This window comes from Pecten maximus, chromosome 14 (assembly GCF_902652985.1).
Source record: "Pecten maximus chromosome 14, xPecMax1.1, whole genome shotgun sequence".
Lineage (NCBI taxonomy): Eukaryota > Metazoa > Mollusca > Bivalvia > Pectinida > Pectinidae > Pecten > Pecten maximus.
Window position 1 is genome coordinate 23668693 of NC_047028.1, and position 22254 is coordinate 23690946.

General features: G+C 34.3%; 1 protein-coding gene across 7 annotated transcripts; it reads right to left on the minus strand.

Moving 5' to 3' along the window:
- Nucleotides 1-800: 800 nt before the first annotated feature.
- On the minus strand, nucleotides 801-21187 carry LOC117342943 (RNA-binding motif protein, X chromosome-like). 7 transcript variants are annotated; one of them, XR_004535928.1, is made up of 15 exons: nucleotides 21099-21187; nucleotides 18684-18749; nucleotides 17704-17830; nucleotides 17178-17284; nucleotides 15900-16189; nucleotides 15495-15640; nucleotides 14835-14988; nucleotides 13733-13927; nucleotides 12814-12834; nucleotides 11308-11472; nucleotides 10920-11020; nucleotides 9845-9916; nucleotides 3221-3314; nucleotides 2934-3000; nucleotides 801-2557 (listed from the first exon to the last, which is right to left on the minus strand). XR_004535928.1 is itself a non-coding variant. In XM_033905244.1 (13 exons), exons 3-13 carry the CDS (start codon nucleotides 17822-17824, stop codon nucleotides 7560-7562), a joined length of 1650 nt encoding a protein of 549 aa, XP_033761135.1. In that variant the 5' UTR covers nucleotides 17825-17830; nucleotides 18684-18749; nucleotides 21099-21187; the 3' UTR covers nucleotides 5558-7559. The 7 variants fall into 7 exon arrangements, 6 of the variants coding, with proteins under 6 accessions (XP_033761135.1, XP_033761136.1, XP_033761133.1 ...); XM_033905244.1 differs by lacking the exons at nucleotides 801-2557; nucleotides 2934-3000; nucleotides 3221-3314 and adding an exon at nucleotides 5558-7837; XM_033905245.1 differs by lacking the exons at nucleotides 801-2557; nucleotides 2934-3000; nucleotides 3221-3314 and adding an exon at nucleotides 6974-7837 and having other exon boundaries at nucleotides 10920-11017.
- Nucleotides 21188-22254: the final 1067 nt, after the last annotated feature.

A 22254-nucleotide genomic window follows, 5' to 3' on the forward strand; every position in this document is an offset into this window, starting at 1 on the left:
AGTTTCCAGTTGCTTACAAAGAAATTACAAGTTGATATCGGACGTCCACTCCTGCACTTTAGCAGGTATAAATAAGGAAAATCTCAAAATCAAACATTCTTTCACAACTACCCGAAAAACCTCAAATTCTGAGATGGTCACCTGTCTGAAAGCTGGTAGCTACCTAACTTACCTGAATATAACATGTTACAGGAGGATCGTAGGTACTTCAGCTAGCTAAAGGTCTCTTCGCTATTTTTTTGGTTCTGACGCCAATATGGCGCCCGTCCAAAGTTTCTGGCCGTGCAAAAACATTTTTGGAGTAAATCGAAGGATGCTATCCTTTTCTGCTTGCATTTTGCCCATCCTTGTACCATTAACAATTTACACTGTTGACTTCTTTGAAACCCCAGATATAATTTCTATGAATTTTGTATGAGCCTTCCATAGCCATAGATGCAACAGAATTGAATTGTATGGTCCCGGCTGGACCTATGGGGGTTGAATTGGATTGGGTGATTTGCATTTTCCAGGAAATTGCTGTTAAGGACAGCAATATACAGTTCTTGATAGCATCCTATGATCTACTCCAACATACGGGAGTCCCTTCACAGGTTATCCAGAGCAATAAGGTTAGGTGTCTTGCACAAGAACAAAACCACGCCAACACATACAGCCCTGTTTCAGTTTCCCGAAAAACACAAACATAAACAAGGTGTTGAACCACACACCTGTGTGGCCGGTGCTCTAACAGACTGAGCTGTTATAGCCACCATCTTTCATCAAGCCATCAAAGTATAAACACAAGATAGAACACTGGATACACTGAATAAAAGTTTGATTGTTTAATATATAATGCCAGTAATTTAAACACCATATTGGAGTACATAAAATTCTAGTTCAAGGTACCATCTAAATTTTTCATTCATATTTCAATTTTGTTGACAATTGGTTGTAAGGCACCAAAATAATTATCTGGACGACATTATGGGGTAGTTAACAAGTCAAAGTAGATTTTGTCTTTCTTAGCTTATCTTTCTATTTCGGGTATATCATCACCAGTTCTCAATAGTTGTGCACGAGTCCTTATCATGAGAAGTGGTCAGCTGCTCATCTTATGTTACCCAAGTTTGGTATATTTTACTATGATTACTTTTCATTTTAATTACCAAGTGTGTTCAATGACAACTAGTCAGTTTGATTGGCATTGTTTAACATTGTATTAACAGTTATTGTCATTTATGTACAGCCTCACCTTTGTCCGAGATGTATACATGTAGTGTACATTTGTTTTGGGATGTTGCGTTATGTTGAGTTTATCTTCTTGTCATAGTGCACTCTAGATCTCACTGAAGCATACTGTCAAAGACAACCAGCAGGACGCATCACCTGGTCACGTCATACTGACAATGGGCGAACCAGTCGTCCCACACTCAAAATGATGAGCATTTAGCAGGAGTAGCAATTACCAGTCAGTATAAGATTAAGAAAGTACTAATTGCAAAATGTTAACATGTCAGATCTTATAGTTAATTAGTCCTGTTAACAAGTTAACAGTGACAACCCCTAACACACATCACAGTGTCAAGTCTCCACAAGGAACCCTAATTACATGTACAGCCACAGTGTGGCACATAATTAAAACAACCTGCTATCATACTAGCCAATTAACAGAAATTCACAAAAAGTATTTGACGGTATTGGTTATAAAAAATTTTGTTAATTTTCTTACACCATATTGTATAAGATACATCATTTAGCCTTTATTTGTAACTTCCTATCATCTCTATGTAGACAGGATATACATAAAAACTTATATTATTGTCTTGCCTTCGACAGTTAATATTTTGTTGACACCAACAATATGATCTCTTTTGATTATAAGTAATAAGTAATGAAATGGACACAAATATAAATTGCCTCTATACCTATATCTAAATTACACAATGTAAGGTTGATCTCTAATCAACATGGAAGTAAATTGACCCTGATTGAAATTCTACATAAAATGTTCAATATATAGTATCAATGTAAGAAATGTTCCAATTTAATAGTAACCTTTGTATTTCTACTAAAATAATCATTGAAAGTTTTGTAAGGTCTAATACGGAAGCTATTTAGCTACATTTCAAGACAAATTTTTCGTCTTTTCTCCTTTTTACCATTTGACACAAAGTAAAATGAAGGGAAGTAACTCATATATCAGAATGCCTGTTCTACAAAAGCCTGCTCAGCTGTATACAAATCATTCTCTACCATCTTCCCATTTCCTTTCAAATTCTTCTCAGTCTCTGTGTCGATGGGTTTTTCTTAACCATGCATTGTCTAACAATTATAATTTTTTCAGTATCACCAACAATACAATTACTTCTGTTTTTTAAAGAAAGTTTCAATTAATCACAGAATGAAGTCCATGTTTATCTTATGTGTGTTCTGGTATTCAATGAACCTTCAGATCTCCTTGTAGCACTCAAGTGTCTGTCATAACTTTCCCTTTTCAAGGAAACTGTAGTATTCTGATCCTGAATCACTGACTGAAGTTTGATAGCTTGAAATTCTGCCAATGCTTCTGGTGACTCTACAAAGAAATGACCAGAAACATCTTAAAAACTCTTTTACCATTTACATGCATGAATCTAAGATTTGTTTGGCAGAAAATTAAATAGACGTAACACTTATCAGACAAAACTTGTACAGTCGAATATTACATTTCAGAACCTCATGAAGAACATGTAATTTGTTGGTTATGCACGCTGTTGTTCAGATATAATATATCACAACAGCAGTATGGAAAGTAGTATGGATAATTGAACATTCTTCTATACAAGATCCTCCATTTCCTAACCAAATCAAGCAACACTGAGGAGTATCTGCAATTTTTTAATGTGACAGCAATATTTTCCTATTTTGCTTGACACAACAAATTATGAATCAGCTCTTCTAGAGAAACTGACCTGTTACCATTATTGTCTTTCTCAGCAGGTTACGTTATCCTATGATTCCATCAACAGCATGCAACCCCTGAAAATCAAAGGAATGAAAATAGTATTACATATTCAGTTGGATCCGTCATTATATCATCATTCATCTATTTAATTTTCTCAATAATAAAGCCAGTCACATTTATAAAGTGATAAACTGTCATTAAAATAGGAGATACAAGTATTTTCCAAACCAGTAACACTGATATAACACTACAAAAATACTCAAAGTTCTCATAGTCACAGAAATATTGACTCACCTTTTCCTGGAGAGGAAGTTCGCAAATGTTCTGCTAAAGTTTGGTGGATTTTTCTAGCAACTATCCAAGTTGTACAGAAGGATGTGTCATCAACCTTCAAATATGTTATAAGTGGTTTAACATATTGTATATACACACACTACCACAAAACAACAAATATTTAATTTTCTTGCAAACTTTGAATTTTACATGCTTATCTAGAACCAAGATGATATTCTACCTCTTCCAACTTTTGGACTACATATCAATATCAAACTACTATCCAATTCTTATATATATATATATATATTTTTTTAAAATTAATTCATCATAACTTCCAGAAATTAATTCAGATTACACAATTCATGAAAATGACAATGGAAATTCTGTGTCCTCTGGAACAGCTGAAACATGCAAACATTTTAACATTCAACAGCATCTCAAATTTTTTTCAATTTAGACAAATACAAAATTTACAGGCTTTCGTTCTTTTTTATAGTGTTTACTTTAAAATGTAATGAAATCTCTCTTTTTCTTCTTTTTTGCTTGTCATCCTTAAATATGTCTAAATAAAAACTTTGAGGTGCTGTGACTTTTTTCTTTGAAGCAATTCCACTTCTCTACATCTGAAAGAGAAACAAAGTCGATTAGCAATTCTCATCCCCTTTGAAATCTGCCTGTACTTTGAAATCCTTTTGTTCCTTCCGATTCTGAATTCCTTGTTGTTGACGCAAGCATGGCGTTGGCCAGCTTGAAATGATAATTCCTGTGAAGCATAGCAGCTATTCTCCGTTTTTTTAAGACGATTTGTTCCTGTTTGGATTGCAGTCTGGGCTAAAAATTGATTGCAGCAGTGCATACATAGGTATTTAACGACTTGCGACGGACATTACTTTCACCTACATTTTCAAAACGCATAACCAATAAGTGTAAAGTTGGTAGGGCTTCTTTTTGGTTGCACTTATTTTTCTTTAAAGTCACTTAAGATTTATCATTTAAGATTTATCTAAACATTTAAACACATAAAAAGAACACACTCATTTTGCTGATAGCAATTAAAAAATCACGGACATTATTTATTAAACATTTTGCTGCCCGAATAGTATTCCGATTTGTTTTTCCTAAGAGAAGCTTATCACAAATTTTGAGGAATACAATATACGGTTATTCACAATATGGTATAAAACTGGAATTCTGTAGTGTTCATTTTTGAACATATTTCAAACAACTGACTTACAACGCGAGACTCAGCCAGAGGATTTACCTGTCCGAACGAAGCGATATTGTGCTGTGAAGTTTTGTTGTCCGATTTGAATTCTGAATGTTTCCAAAGAGAAGAGCATCGCAAATTTTCAGGAATAAAATATATGGTGATACACATGACATTGACAAACTGGAATTTCGTAGCGTGTATTTTTTTCACATATTTTAAACCCAAGACTTACAAAATGATGCTCATCCGCAGGAGTTACCTGTCCAAATGAAGCGATATCATGCCGATGAAGTTCTCTGGGAGCCAGACAGGTGTTATGTCTTATCTGAGCTCCTCTTGCGATTTGATTGTTCGATTGTTCCATTCCAAGGAAGTCTTTTTGATGCAATTGCTTTCCGTGTTCTTATCAAATCCTGTTGATTTCCTTCCGTTTTAAGTTGTTCTGTGGAGCAAACACAGTCAATGGCAAAACCACATGTACATACAGTGTACTTCGAATTTCTTAAACATGAAAAGCACAAGGGGTTAAAAAGTAAGGAAGAGGAAATTTAGTTTTATAAACATAACCTGCAATGTTTAATATAACGGTTATCTTTAACATCTTTTACCTAAAATTTTGTTTCAATGTTGAAATCTTTTTTGTTTTACTTTCCAATCAGAATATAATGATCCAAAACCCTATACTTTGACAACATCTATCATGACTGCTGAATGGATCATTTGTTTGACGGTTTTTTTCAACATGGCCAACATGGTCGGGTGAAGGGGTGCACTGGCACACCTTTAAAAGACATTATATAAGGAAATATTACCGTCCTTCCTATAAAGTGAAATCTTCATTTCCATTGTGACAAGATGATATTTCGCCTTTGTTTGCTTCAAATTTCAGTTCTTTTCCAACACTCCTTCCATACGTGCTTTATTCACGGCTGTTGTACATTGTAAAATTGTCATCTTTCGTTCCAAGAGCTCACATTGTTGAGTTTTTCAGCAACTTTTTTCAATATTTTTTCCATAAATTTGACATAGTTTTGCAACTGCTCAAGATCAGCAGTTTTTAAATTGACCTTTTTCCTTAATCACTGATCATGGTCATAATTTATGCCAAAATAAAATATACAAAAATCATATCTTTTTTCATGATGAAATTTAGAATTTCAAGTTGCAAAACTATGCAGTCATTTTCCGATCTTGGTTTATTAAGCATCCAGTATTTTTCTTCCAGGGCTTTGAAGTAGAGTTTCAGCACCCTTTGATGATGCATATAAGTATTTGGTAAAATGCTGAACATTTTCTCCTTAACTATGCAAAGTAAAACTGCAGATTACTTATATCTATTTGGATTCCATACCCATGTTTGCATATTTTCGCATTATTAATTAACATCCGGCTTTCGAATATTCAGATACTATGTAAAATGAATAACATTTCATGTTGAGCAAAAAATTGAGCCAATTTTACAAATTATACTGCAGATAAAAACATTACTTAGCTGAAATAAGTAATCTGCAGAGTTTTACAGAATATGTGTAATCTTCGAGTACCATAGAAATGAAGTATAAAGTATTTTTAATAGAATAAGTTACTTAATATTGCTATATAGCAACAGAAGCTTGAGAATATTTCAGATCAAGTATGCTCTTGAATTTTACAGGATAAAAATAACAGGAATGCAGACTATTAAATAGAAACTATGAGAGATTTTAAGGTCAAAGATTTAATGAAAACTTCATATTTGTAAAAAGTAATGACTTCACGAAAATGCTACAGCAAATTACCAAATACACATACTGTAGGTACATACTTACCTCAAAATCATTATATCTTTTCCATCTAGAAATCAATGATTAGTATCGACTGATGATTTTTTCCTTTTTTGTTTGTTCCATGTAGCTTATAACTCATGCTCTATGTCCTATGGAGACGCATGTTACTTGCAGTCCGCCAAAACAATACAAAGACAATGCCAATATTCTCTGACTTTCCTCACGCAGCGTTGCCATTTTGATGGCGACTCGGTATTTATCAAGAGCGTTCTTTTTCTATAATTTTTTTATATGATACATGGTATCATTCACTTAATTTTCTGTGTTCATCATTGGAAAATAATTTCTCGTGCTCAGACAGTTTTAATTTAACAGTAAATTTTTTCCTAGGATTTTCCCCCTTTGAATTTTAAAATTTCTGAATGTTACAAAACAAGATTTTTGTGTTCCAAAAATATTATCTAAAGAAACATTGCCAATTAAAATGTCAAACTGGCGCATTAGTACAAAATTATGAATTTGCTTATGTTAAACCCTGTCTATGATACAACTTTGTAATTATTTGTGGTATGTGGGCTCGAGAATACTGCAGGATGAACTTGCTTCATTCAGGACAAGGCATACAATTTGAGAATTAGCTGCTTGATGATGGACGCTGTATTTGAGAATGAGTTGCAATATCCTGCGATGTGCTATGCTTGTGATATCAGTAACTGTACTGTAAAATATTAAAATCCATACTAGACTTCCTTTGTCATATGCGTCATATCGTTGTTACAAAGTAACCTGAATATGTTATTTTCAGGCAGTTTATTCTAAAACGTATTATGTTTCATCCTTTGCGGTAGTTAAAAAATTCTCCAATACCAATATATTTCATTTCTTGTTTTCCAGTGCTGCAATCCTCCTTGTAACAGCTGATGTTTCCATTTTGAGACGAGCGGTTATAACAACGGTTGTTTGTACACGAAGACAATCCATTTATTTCTAATCCTTCACTACATAATGAGTTTTGACAATTACAAGATTTATAATGAATGGTAAATGTTACAACAGTTTATACATATAAAATTAAGTTAACCGACACAGAATATTTCATCATTTAAGATGCAGCGTCCGTTACTTATTCCTTCTCTGTTATGAACTCCTTGGGTTTCCGTTTGTTTCACATAACTGTTTGATCATAGGACTGAACAAACATCAGTAAAAGTTCCATAATTACTTATTATGACCATGGTAATAAAAACAATGTATATAAAAAGAATTAAAATGTCTTATTCAAGAGTCAATAGAGAGCGCAATAAAGTTTGTGTGATCATAATTTGAACTCTTGAAGTCCATAATGTTTCTTAATTTCCCTAGTCTAAAACTAATCCTTGTTTCAACGTCTGAAGGGTGGACCACCTCCCCTTGATGGAACGCCCGGGCGTGGCCTTTTCATGGGGGGTCCTCGTGAATCCGATGGTGGTGGGCGCCTACTACCTGCCCCAAATCCATCTCTGCCCCGATCCTCTCTAGGAGGGGCTCCTCGGGAACCACTTGGTGGCCCCCTCTGGGGTGGCCCCCGAGATTGGGGGAGTCCATGTGACGTGGGAGAATTGTACGGTCCTCCTCTTGAGGAGGTCTGTCTTCCAGACATTCCATTGTCTCTGCCTGAACCTATATTGATGGGAGATGGGAGAAACAAAATGCAACAAGTGCAATTAAATGTGATTTGAATTTTTTAAATTTATGTAGAAAGTCACAAATATCTAGGATGCAGAGTTCATTCCAGTTGGAAAGGTACATTAATGTTTGCTTGTCGAAGAAATCATGGTTTTATTTTAACTTGAAGTTTTCAGTCCTTAATTGCCTTCCCTATAGTTTAAATAATGAAATGTATTTAAATGTAGTTTAACATATTTAGAGCTCTAACATAAGGTGAGAACAATGTTATTTTGAAATTGTTTAAAAGTGATGCTGTAACATAAATCTCTAGATAATTTGTTCTAAATAAGCATTTGTGTTTTTAAACCGAACACCAATCACAGCTTTTGTAGTTTAATAAATCATAAAATCATTACTTAAGAAATTAATTTTAAATACAGTTTTTCAAACTTAATGCCATTTGTTCTGATTTTAATAATCTAGTTTTAAATCAGACAAACTTTTCTGTCAAAAGGTAATTCAACAGGTTTTTTTTACCAGAAGTGTCAAAAACTATTAAACGTGTTCACTAGCACATATAAACATTCACTAAATGACCGGTATTTTAGGCATTATACATATTTCAATGGCACATTTACTGAAAGAGCTGAAACTTTGTCAATAACTGTCAAAATTGAAAAAAAAAAAAAAAAAAAAACGTAGAAAAACTGACTCTTACATATCACTCGATAACGTCATGGGTATGGAAATACATTCCTTGAATTTTGGCCATCGGGTGGCAAGAGATTTCTGATTATGCTGATGTATGATGTGATTTCATTTATTTAAGTACAGGTTCTTCTGCAAAGTATAGAGTTGTCCTGTTTCATTCCACTAAATGTACATTTAACAGGAACTGCATCTACGTATACCTTCACATGACCTTAACTGGTCAGGCGAAATCCAACCTCATCTTTCATCTATGTGACAGGAGTTTAATATCCCAATCAGATGTGTAAAGATAATGGGTCACCTGTCCGAGTAAGTATGTTTTCCCAGTGATCTGGTATCTTTCCACATATAAAGATCCTTTGCATACTTTCAATCTTTCATCCAGGCCAGCAAGTTTCAACTTGCTCCATAATTGTTGTAAAATGAATAATTTATAATATGAAAAAAGACATAACTATGCAAAAATTCATTCTCCCACTTCTATTTTAAAGCAATATCAATAATTTATTTGCATTTGATATTTCTTTATATATAATGAACACATCTGGAATGAACTCTGTTTAGAAATATTTGCCATTGCAATCAGCTGGGTCAAATATGATGTATAATAATTCAGAATTTATTCTACAAAATTTATCAAGAGAAGGTTTTTAGTACCAAACCTATATATTGAACTTTAATGCTACAATTTCACCTTTTTCAGTTTTATAGCAAAGGCATGCATGTTACTGACCATCCTTTTTTAAATATTTAAACATGGTCATATTTTTATACTTATCTGTTCCGAGAATCTTAGAAAGATCACAGCTGATGTTCCTTTCAAATTTCACCGAGATGTTTAAGAATCCATTAAAAAATATTTCAGGCCATGATGGGTCCTCAAGACCTCATCCTCACCACGACACGCGTCCTTATGTCTTTTGACATACAACTGCCATGTTGATATTACACTCCTGACAATGAAATCCTTTAACATTTGTTTGTCTTGTAATCCTCAGGTGTTTCATGTAGAAAATGAATGATCGGATATTGCACCGTGATAAAGTAGCAATCCTTCCTCCTCAAATATTTTGGTCCGATAGAAAACGTAATTTCCATTCTTTTAATTTGATGGTTCACAGAATTGTGATAAAAAGCTACTTTCACACTCTCGTTTTCCACAGTTTCTTACGAGGTGGGTCGAAGCGATCCTGTTTGATGTTATATATATATATATATATATATCCTTGTGGTCCTTCTACATCAATTTGTTACTGAAAGCCAAATATAAGAAAGCAAACATCATAACATCATAAAATCATTACTCACCACTTGCACTACTGAAAGCTCGGCTTGGAGGCCCACTTGGTCGTGATGGTGGACCACTTTGGCGTCCATTTTCTGAAGAAAGAGTAATTCAGACTGAAACAATATCTCAAAAGAAATCCTTCATTACTAGGAACATCTTTGTTTCTTTACATACAAACGATTATATGCATTTAGTGACCAATACATTCCTCTTTGTAGATATTCAGAATAATTAATGAAGAATTTGATGGCAAACAGTTAACGAAAAAGACCTGCCAGTTTGATGACAATCTTGGACACTTTGTTTGTAGGATGGCAATCTTGTACACTCAACACCTCAGTAAACATACACTCAGTTGGTCAATTTTTTTCCGATGAATGTGACAAGACTATTATATTCACCAAAACTTAATGCTTAAATCCTATACTGGTTGTGGTGTTCCAAAGACCATTCACCTGCTTTTCAGATTTAGTTGGAAACATGGTAACATATACCTTGACTAGACAGATGTAAAATGTGGTAAACAGACTAGCGTTATTCAGTAAACATCAGGACTGACCAGAGGTAGGGCAGAGGGGTTTTACATCTGAACTTCTCCACCCAAGAGGACACAGGGACAATTCACCTGAGCTGACCAGATATAGGGTGGAGGGATTTTACATCCAGACTTCTCCATCCTAGAGGACACAGGGACAATTCACCTGAGCTGATCAGATATAGGGTGGAGGGATTTTACATCCAGACTTCTCCATCCTAGAGGACACAGGGACAATTCACCTGAGCTGATCAGATATAGGGTGGAGGGGGTTTTACATCTAGACTTCTCCATTCTAGACGATACAGGGACAATTCATCTGAACTGACCAGATATAGGGTGGAGGGGGTTTTACATCTACACTCCACCATCTTAGAAGATACAGGGGCAATTCATCTGAACTGACCAGATATAGGGTGGAGGGGTTTTTACATCTACAGTCCTCCATCTTAGAGGATATATTCAGGGACAATAGATTTCTGTACTAATGAGGGGATAAAGAACATAACTAATCTGATTGTTTAAGACACAACATTAAATGTAATTCATTTTAATTTTACCTCTGTACGAATCATATTCTCTAGATGGTGGAGGACCCCGGTCATATTCACTTCTGGAAGATACTGCTCGACTTGAACTGAATTCTCTTGAATAGGAACTACTGAAAATATATATGTTATCGTATATACATCAAATAATCATGTTCACAACTTATACTGGAAATGTACTGAAATTGCGAAAGATTTTAACTATTTATTTCAATCAAAAAATTTAAAATTGTTCTTTGGTCTTCTCCAGATTTTGTTTATTTTCGTCAATTTTAATTGCAGAAAAAATATCTAAATCTTACAGGAATTGGCCATAAATATACTAGAAGGATGACCCTAACACAATACCACTGCTTTGCTTACTTCAAATTCATTATTTTAATTCTTGGAAAATCCTTACCTTGAAAGTCCATAGTCTCTACTGGCTGGTTCTGATCGGAACGATTCGCGACCACTGTTGTATTCATCTCTGGGTGTCAGTAATGTGTCTCTACTAGGGGCTCCAAAATTACTCCTACTGGGGGCAGCACTATTGTATGAATCTCTGCTTGTCATTCCATAATCTCTGTAATGTCAAAGTGTATTGTTTAATAATGTCTAGTATTGTGTAATATGCTTTATGAAACAGATTCATATAGAACTACAGTCAAATCCGTCCTTAAAGGCAGTCGGAATTCATAAGAATAATAATCTTATTTGCGATAAAATAAGAATGATATTACTTCCAGTAAAAGACTGGTATCAAAGTTTTTATGGTTCGTTATAGATAACTTGCAAAATGAGGAGAATTTCATGTTATGAAACAACTTCCCAAGAAGCAAGGCTTCATAACATTAACATGGATGCTGACATAAAAATAACACATTAGTCTCGCTTCCATCCTTTCCACTGTTCTAGATGTCATGAATAGAATGCATCAGGTAACAGGACCAGAGGTCACCAAGTAATTTTATATAGGGAAATTCAATGAATTAACATCTTAACAAGCATACAGAAATACAGGTCCCTACCAATCCCCTCTAGCTATCATGATCTTTTCCAAGTGTCTTAAATAATTTGATCCAAATCAATCAAGGACTGAAGACTCCAGAGGGCTGACAATGATTTTCCAAAAATAGTAACAGTGATCTTGACCTTGACCCAACAACCCTGAAATTTGAACTTGTCTTGAGATGATTCTTTATAACTGTGTGAAGTTTGATCAAAATCCCCCAAAGTATGAAGTCGCTAGAGCATGAATAAACATTGATGTTATGTACATATGACATATGTACGTACAGGACATATTGAGAGGAAAACTGCCCCCCACCCCTTTCACCAGAATAAAAGATGTTCCGGAATGCAATGAAAAACAGATTTGACTGTTAGAGCTTGTTTCTAAATATAAATCAAATTTAAATATAAAACAGAAATAAGGGATATTAACAGCTTCCTAGTGTTTTAACACTTTTGAGATTTATCAAGTGATAAACATTTTGCACACAGTGACAACAAATGTGTGATATGTTGTCTAATCAATGTGAAACTTCACAAAATAAACATTCAAACCATGAACATTCTCAAATAAGATGAAAGCACTAGGGTTCAGGAAGCAGTTTAAATCCCTTTCTTTCATTTTCTATATATTACACTAAAAAAACAAGAACCCTCATATTTTTCTTGGACAATTTTGTGAAATCTTTATGCACCGTACACCAGCTTACAATGGTACATTCACCATGATACAGTGCCAAGCAGGTGTTAATCAGACTTGAAAATGATTTTAAAGGTTTTTTTTCGTTTTTTTTCTCTCGTTTTTTTTTTCAAATCTGGTAACCTACCAACATCTCAAATGTAGCTAGGAATTTTGAATTATCCATTTTAATATCCCTTGTTATAAAATGATGACAAATCTATCTACCCTTACCTGGTATATTCATAGCTCGTGCTAAAGAAAAGAATGAAGAAAGAAAATAAGTTTAATAATATATTTTCAAGAATGCCATAATATTATATATGAAAAACCAGACTCTGGTTTTTACCCATCAAATATTTTAAAGAAAGAAATTTCAATTACAAAGGAAGAGCATTAATTCATTTCACGCAACAGTTTCATCCACACAATTACTTTTTTACCCAAGAGAGTCTACAGAACATGAAACCTTTGTTTATAGGAGACTGTTAAAGGGTTAGTTAATTAGCAAAACACTGCATCATGGGTGAACGCAAGTAAAATAAATTTGGAATATTTCAGAAACATGCATGTGATCAAGTTGCTAATCTATTCTACCATAGTTTGCACAGTGAACCTTTAGCATTTTAAATGTAGTTTTCAAAAAGATTTAGGGAGACATGTAAGAGAATTGTTAAAATAAGAGGAACAAGGGTTTTCATTAAATTCGCAGTAAGATAATGTAGTACATTAGGAAAAGGGCTATTCCAGTAAAATATATATATCCTTTGGGAGGACACAGACAAAAAAAGTGTATTGTTTAATTCTTCATTTCTTCAACGAGGATTACATAGAACCTAAAGGCAACTGGATGCTTTCCTCATATACATGTTGGGTGCTGGAGAAAATTTTGCTGATCATTTACTGTAGTTTGAATTCAATCACTTTTTTCTGTGGTTCCCTCTTTCACAAAAATGGAGTCCTCTTGTTCGGGATAAAGAAGTTTTACTGGAATAGCCGAAAGGAAAACATGTAATAATTACTCCCTCTTCCAACTTTGAAATCTAGATGCTCCCTCTTCATCCTTGGAAAGGACATTTTTCTTTTTATTAAGAAACAAACTGTGCACATACAATTGTCTGAAAACACATAATTAAAATGGGGCCTAACGCACCTGGCAGGGGCTCTGTCACGTGCCGGTGGCGGGGCTCTTTCCCTGGGGCCAGGAGCTCGATCATAGCTGCTGTAGCTATCCCTGGAGGGATAGTCCCTGGATGGGGCGGGTGGTGAGTATTCCCTAGCTGGAGGAGGGTAATCTCGTGAGGTCTGTGGATAATCTCTAGCTGAGCCACGACTGGGGGGCATGCGACTGCAAAACATAATTGTGAACAAACACTACAAACATAATCTCATGCTGTTATTGAAAAACAAACACAGATGCAACATTCTGTATATCTACACATATGGCAAGGCAATGTTAGCAGACTGCACTAACTTAAGAAATGCAATGAAATTTATACAACTGGTTGGAAAGCAAATCAAACGTGCAATTTCATTAATTCTGATAATCTGAACAGGCAAGGATATGTTGGCATTAAATATCAAATTATTTTTTAGCAGTGTAACTTGTACAGTACTGTGGCAAACAGCTGTAAAAACAAACATCAGTTATTTGATATGATTTACAAATCAGACCATGAATATCAATGATATGAATACAGGAAGAACGTCAATATGGAGGGTTGAAAAATGTTCTAATAATGTAGGTAATAAAAAATGTGTTTTTCTCTTGTGTCTCTCCACCTATAGCAGCAATAACAGAAATGTTCTTGTGATAGGCACCATCACTACTATTTTAATCTACAAGTTTTAGACTTGATGCAATTTAAGTGATTTGTGTAATTGATATCAAAATATGTGATTCGTTTACAGAACATCAAACTGTGAGACTATCTTTCTATGTAAACAGCAGACACATTCTTCAAAATCAGATTCAATGTATTTCTAAAGGGAGAAAACCAACAAGGAATCAAATTCATCAAAGCAGAAACCCCAATAAAACTGATATTTCCTACTTTTGCAAAATATGAGCTCTAATGAAAGATGCGAGTTTCTGTCTAGTACTGCTCATATCCAACACTTTTACGACACAACTACCTGCTTCCAAAAAAAACCCACCATTTTACAAGAATTCATTATGATACTTTATCAATTTACATTAAGTATCCTACTTATTTCAACAAAACTGACCATAAGATAGAATAAAATGTTCAAACCTGTCAACAGGAGGCCCTCGACCATAATCCCGTGTGGGTGATGGATACGAGTCTCTTCGGGGAGGTGCTCCTCTGTCCATCCTCTCTGGTCTGTCCATCCTGTCCATTCTGTCCATTCTATCAAAATTATTCCCTGCATACCTATCCCCTTCTCCTGAAAGAAGCACCAGAAGCTAATATAAAAATATTCCAAAATGTGTGAGACAGATTATCACAGTGGGTCATAAGGTACAATATCTACCCTATTGATATAAGATATAAAACTGGAATTCCAAATTGCATTAAAGTTTCTCACTTTGTATGCTAAAACTGAATTTTCACGACTTAATCCTTATTTTCCACTTTGTATGCTGAAAATAAACTGATAATGAACACAACATTTTCTTACTTACTGTGTCTGTTTAGCTATGATTATATACACAAAGAAACAGGTTAAGTTATCCTTTTAATACACATTTCATTTCCAACTATTCATTATTGTTTAAATCAGCAGAAATGAACATCCAGAAACAAAATCTAGGAGAACCTGACCCGCCTCTAAGCACCTCCCTGGTTCTCACCTAAATCGTCTCAGGAACAGCTCTCAAGGTGATTAAATACAACCTATGCTGTGTGTTTACATGATCAATATATTTAATTCCAATCTTTCTTCATTCTTACCTCTCCTTGGTGGACTGTCGTGTGATGGTGGAGGTCCCCTTCTAGGGCCTGACCCAAACATTGGTCTTTCAGATCTGTCTAGTCCACTCTTCATGGGCATCGGTTTGCGGTCCTCAAATGAATCCCTGCCATATGAACTATATGAGCTACAAAAGATACAAGTGATATGCTACAACAATAATAGCCACCAATCTTAATAAATTGTTTCATTGAAATAAACATTCTTAATCAACAGTTTTAAATCTGACATCACAGTGTCCAACCAATTCTATCTTAAACGAATAAAAACTTTTTATTTAAACATAGTAATGCATAAATATACTGTAAAAAAAGATGTTTCACTGTGATGAGAATAGGTATGTAAATTAATAGAGTACAGAACTAAATGTTGAATAAATGAAATACCTTCCACCACTGTATCCTCCACGACCCCTAGGGGCCCCTCGGCTTCCTCTGTAGCTACCTCCTCCACCGCGTCTGTCAACACCACTTCCCCGACGGGGCCCCATTGAACTGCCACCCCTTGTGGGGCCTCCTGGCCTAGGTGCCCTCATCCTTCTGTCTCTGTCAGATAGTGAACGTCTTCTAACAGGAGATCTGCTACGCGCTTTATTTCTGTCAGACGAGTTGCGACTCACCCTTGCTCGGTGTGGTTTGGTCGCTTGCTCTACGTGAATAGTCTTGCCCTTAAGTTCCTGCACAAAGTATTGTAAATTTCAAACTCAAAACTCAACTAAACATTAGTCTTATATATATATATAACAGAGCATCCAGTAGACCCTTGAGAGTATGTTTTTGACTCTCCAAATTGAGATCTCACTCTTGGGTTTGAAGGAGCATGTCTATTTGACATATATGTTTTGACCCTTCAGATTTCTGAGAAAAGGTGATTTGACTTCTGAAATTGCTAAAAGTCAAGGGTCAACTGGATGCCCTGTATATATATATATATTTTTTATTTCCAACATTATGAAAATATTTTACAACAATTATGAATTTGAAGTTGAACAAAATGAATGAGAAATTTAGTCTGGATAGTATGATTGAATAAAACTTTCCCATTTCTGTTTTGTCTGATCACTAGTTTGTTCACAAGAGAATTATAAGTGTCATCATAATCACCTGTCCATATATTTACCTGTCCATTCACTAGGTATATATACATGTTTTATGATAAATTAACGTGTCCCTTCATTAGGTATATCTACATGTTTTATAATAATATTTACCTGTCGATTCACTAGGTATATTTATATGTTTTATAATATATTTACCTGACCCTTCACTAGGTATGTATCTAGATGTTTTATAATATATTTACCCGTCCCTTCACTATGTACATCTACATGTTTTATAATATATTTACCTGTCTGATCACTAGGTATGTATCTAGATGTTTTATAATATATTTACCCGTCCCTTCACTATGTACATCTACATGTTTTATAATATATTTACCCGTCCCTTCACTATGTACATCTACATGTTTTATAATATATTTACCCGTCCCTTCACTATGTACATCCACATGTTTTATAATATATTTACCTGTCCATTCACTATGTACATCTACATGTTTTATAATATATTTACCCGTCCCTTCACTATGTATATCTACATGTTTCATAATATATTAACTTGTCCAATCACTAGGTATATCTACATGTTTTATAATGTATTCACCTGTCCGTTCAAAGTCTTCACTGCGTCTTCACCATCCAATGGATTCTCAAATGTGACAAACCCAAATCCTCTAGATTTATTATTTCCTTTATCTCTGATCAAAATTGCTGCAGAAAATAAAACAACATTGCTACTATAGAGTACTGTAATACTAAGTGCATAATTCCAATGAAAATCAGTAATACTGCCTTTGATCACACACCCTTAGAACTCAACAAAAAGGTATTTAAATTAAATGGCTAAATGATATAATCATAAAAAAGTATACAATCAGGTAGAACCTTAGTACAAAAAGTGTGAAATGTTTCAAATGGCACTTCTTAGAATGTTTTTTTTTATATGAGAAACGACAAACCTCGAAAATCAGATTCGTAACTAAACATTTTTGTGCATGATAATATATAACTATTGACAAATTTTCTTAGATTGAACTGAAATTCCAAAACATCAACAACCATTAGCTTTTGCCAAAAGCAATAATCCTCATGTCGTAATGTAATTCAGAGCTCAAGCAGTTTGGACTTACTTTCTGTTAATCGGCCAAATTTTGAGAATTTTTCTTCTAAAGCCTTTTCGTCTACATCTGTTGGTAATCCACCTACAAATACTTTGCCAGGTCGATCTTTTTCTATTGCATCACTCGGCATCAGGGTCTACAAGGAAATACAAGAACATTCCAGTCACACGAAATATATCATACTTATAGCTTATGCAAAATAGTTTTAAAACATGGTAACAATGATTTTTTTCAGTGAAGTCTCTTCAGGGACTACAACTCCATTCAAAAATCACTTGGAAAATAATTTCTTCTTTTCGGTTATTAATCTTATGAAAAAACTAAACAATATGATTATTCAAAAGAAGAAAGAGTCCCATGCATTCTGCTATCTGTTAGCATTGATTAATCAACTTAAAACTCTGAAATCTACATAATTTTTAATGCAGTCCATCACATTCTTATATCTATTAAATATTAAATATGAATGTAATTGTATACACATGGATGCTTTACAGTTGAGTTGTAAATAAAACATACAGGAAATCCGCAAACCCAAATTCAAATATACAATATCTATCTGAATTTAGTTGGATAAATGCTAATTATAACAAAGGAAAATACACAAGTTAATCGAATGTATTATTCATGCTCCAATTTCAAAACTGGATGACCCATTCAGCTTTTGTAATATGACATGAAGAATGAAATAACTAAATAAATCAAGACATGCAAATGGTTTGACTGTAATACCAAAACCATATATTTAATATAGTACCCAAGAACAAGTTACAATTAAAGAAAATCACCAATATATTATAACCGTTAAATAAAATTGATGAGACTGTTGATATCATATATGTTAAGTTCCCTTATAGCCTGCAGTTAAAAAGCATGTCTACAACCACTACCAACATACCATGCATTAATAAAGCCTTACTTTCTTGTACAGTACCCTTAATTAGTGTCATTAAAACATGCAAAATGTGATTTATAGAACGTGTACCTACACTTCAGAGGTGATCTAGGAAGGCCAAAAATGTGAATTCTTTTTACTGGAATTTAGAAAAGTTTACCTACAAAAAAAGAGAAGATTTTTCAATAAATATTTTTAATTAAAAAAATCAAGATTTTATCATACTGGTAACCATCACATGTACAACAAAAATGTGTCTTTAATCGTTATGAACTTGGATCAAGCCAGAGTAAAATTTATAGCTACAGGTGTATTTTTACTAACAAAGCTATCATGGGGCAGCTGCAGTCACACTTGCTATGAAATTTATTTCAAGAACAAGCCTTATTAATATGAAAACAGTATGTAATCAACACTCACAAAAACTTCTAAACAATAGATATTATTTGCAAAAAATATAGGATTCAATATAAAATATACTTGGTTCCCGTCTGCATTGTCAAAAGAAAACTGGCATCTTCTATTGTTTGCTCTTTCAGTTTTAATGATGATATTTAACTTAAATACACATTCAAGCCAAAACTTAATTTTAATATCCATTGACAGTTAACTTTCCTGTTTTTTTTTTGTATAAACACCAATTTTGAAATTGATAACATTCCAAGATGACCAAATTAAGTTTGTAAGTACTTATCAAACCACACAGTTTAACATGCATTACGATACCAGCTGTAATGATCGAGGAATATGAAAATGACATGCATCTGATGTACGTTTTAATGTCATATATAGCTTATTAAGAAATATTTCCAAATGTGTTGACTTTATTTCAACAAGATCTAACTGGAGTTTTCCTGATTCAACTCAATTTTGTTAGCAGTACCAGGTAAGCTTGCATCTAGCATCTTAAAATTGTTATCACTTTTGGCTGTAATTATGAAAAAAAAGTCCTAACCTATACCGATCTGGTAATGTAATTTAATGACATGCTACTTTGATTCAATGGGTTGGAGTACTGTCAAATCTCATTTTGTGGAGTCAAAATCACTAAAAGCGTCTACTGGAATTCCTGTTCATTTCCTGTCTTGATATATGAGGGAAATCCTCTGGAGTAAGAAGGGGTTGTGCACAGTGTAAAGCAAAACTATCTCTGTTTTCTAATAACACCAGAGGAAATGGCTGTGTAGCTGAGGACACGGGAACTAGCATCTGTCTATGAAAATTTTCAAGTTTCAGGGAAAAGAATGGATTTTCCTTTTCCCATTGCAAAATTGACAAATTACCTACATCTCCTTGAGCACTCCTTCCATTGCAGAGTAACAATTACACTTTTAATGAACTTTAAAACTATGGGGTGAGGACCAACATAAGGTAAAGATATCTGATAAGATGAGTTGGGCACTTCACTGTCTCTGAGTAATTAAGGTAGTAGATCTATAAGTAAGAAAGAAAACTCAATCACAGCATACTCCAGTGTTACCAGTCCAAGGGTTTTTGATTTAAACATACTTTATTGCAAATAACAAATAATGCAAACAAATTTGACACAGGTTTTGCCAACATATTAAAAGCCCTCATTTATTTGTCAACTAGTTTTGCCTCTATCGCAGATGCTTCACCTGAAGCTTCTGTGACGGAGACAAAAATAGTCAATGATTATGACTAGTCAAAACCTTGGAATAGAACTCATAGCATAATGTTTAGGGGAGTTATGAATAGGTTGACAAATAAATAAAGTTTTCTTGCTCTTATATAGTACAAATCAGTCAATATAAAGACAATAGTTTTTTTTTTTTTTTTTTTAGATTACATTTGCGGGGAGGGTAGAAAAGTCTTGACATAAAGGTGTCAAAGTTGATTGGATACTCTGGGGTTTCAGTATGACATCAGTTAATAACAACACGTAAAGGCATGTATTTATATATACATTCTTAAGTTATTAAGCCTTAAAACAATTGGGAGGGGCTACCAGTAATCTGTACCCATGGTTTTTAATCTGAATGTGAATAAATACTGGCTTTTACGTGTTGTGGTTATTACTTATACGATACATTACTAATTTACTTTTAAAAATTCATGAAACTTAGGGCCATTTGCCGATGAGCTCAAGTTTCCTCTGGCCCATACGATCCCCGATTTTGTAGCCAGGCCTATCTAATTTCACAGAAACGGACTTCGGTCATCTCGAAGCTCTGAACTGAACATTTAATTGAATTTTAAACAAATGTACAATATAGTAGGCATCTGGTGAATATAATTCATTACTTTTCAAACTGAACAATGTGTTTAAATTAATCACGGCGTTCCAATTCACACACTGGAATCAGTTTTCATCGGGATGCTCGCCGACGCTGCAGTAGGCCCTAGCACAATTGCATGTGACTGGCGTTTTCATAAAACAGTGTCGCCCAATCATGATATCAAACATTGGAATAATAAATTAGTTTCGAATGGCTGCTTTAGGTACTTCACCTTGAAACAGTGACGTTCAGCTATCAATGTTACTTACAATATGCTAACACATTATCCAATATGGAGGATTTGTTCATCTACCGGATACTGCGCATACCGGTGAACGCGTCAGTGCTTTGTTTAGACTCGACAAATTCCGTCAGATCACGGAAACAAACGGAATACATGAAAGTCATAGTCTGTTTCAAATAAGTCGAAAGTCGCGAAAGGGAAGAGAGAGAGAGAGTCATAATAACTACATGTATGTGCCAGTAAAATTAATTTTCGATCTAATATTTCCCAGTTGAAACATTCACATGATTTCTTTTAAAGAAAATTAAATGATTTTTGTCTTGTCATTTTTTATTAGACAATATATCGTTTCATCGAGGTTACCTGTGGATGTTTTACCATTCAAGAAAGAGTATGCCATGCTATTTCATCTTTTTATTTTACTTGAATCAGAGACATATATACAGAGAGATTAGTAACATCGCTATTTCCCCGTACACATAGTGGCTCCCTTTATTCGTGACCACTCAAGCATATCCCTTATCGAGAGCGTCCTGTCTCCTATCAAACACACGCGAGCGCAGGTAAATCGGGCTATGCGCATGTGTGTATCGTAGTATTGGAACTTATTCGACATGTTCTGGTTAATCCGCCATTACGTCAGACCAAAACATCGTCATTTTAAATACACACAGAAAGCACATCGTTTTATTTAGGCCACTACAAAAGTTACCACATTAACCAAAAACTATCATACTTATGTGATATAGTCTTAGTGATCATGCACATTGTTGCCATTTATCCGTATTTTCTAAAATCCATTGGGTCCTATTCGACATGTCCAAGTTTGTAAATAGCCGCCATTACGTCAGACCAAAACACCGTCAATTTTAAACGCACACAAAAAGCACATCGTTTTATTTTGGCCACTACAAAAGTTACCACATTAACCAAAACCTATCAAACTTATGGGATATAGTCTTATTGGTCATGCATATTGTTGCCATTTATCCGTATTTTCGAAAATCCATTGGGTCCTATTCGACATGTCCAAGTTTTGTAATTAAGCAGCCATTACGTCCGACCAAAACATCGTCAATTTTAAACGCACACAAAAAGCACATTGTTTTATCTAGGCCACTACAAAATTTACCACATTAACCAAAAACTATCATACTTATGGAATGTGGTCTTGATTATCA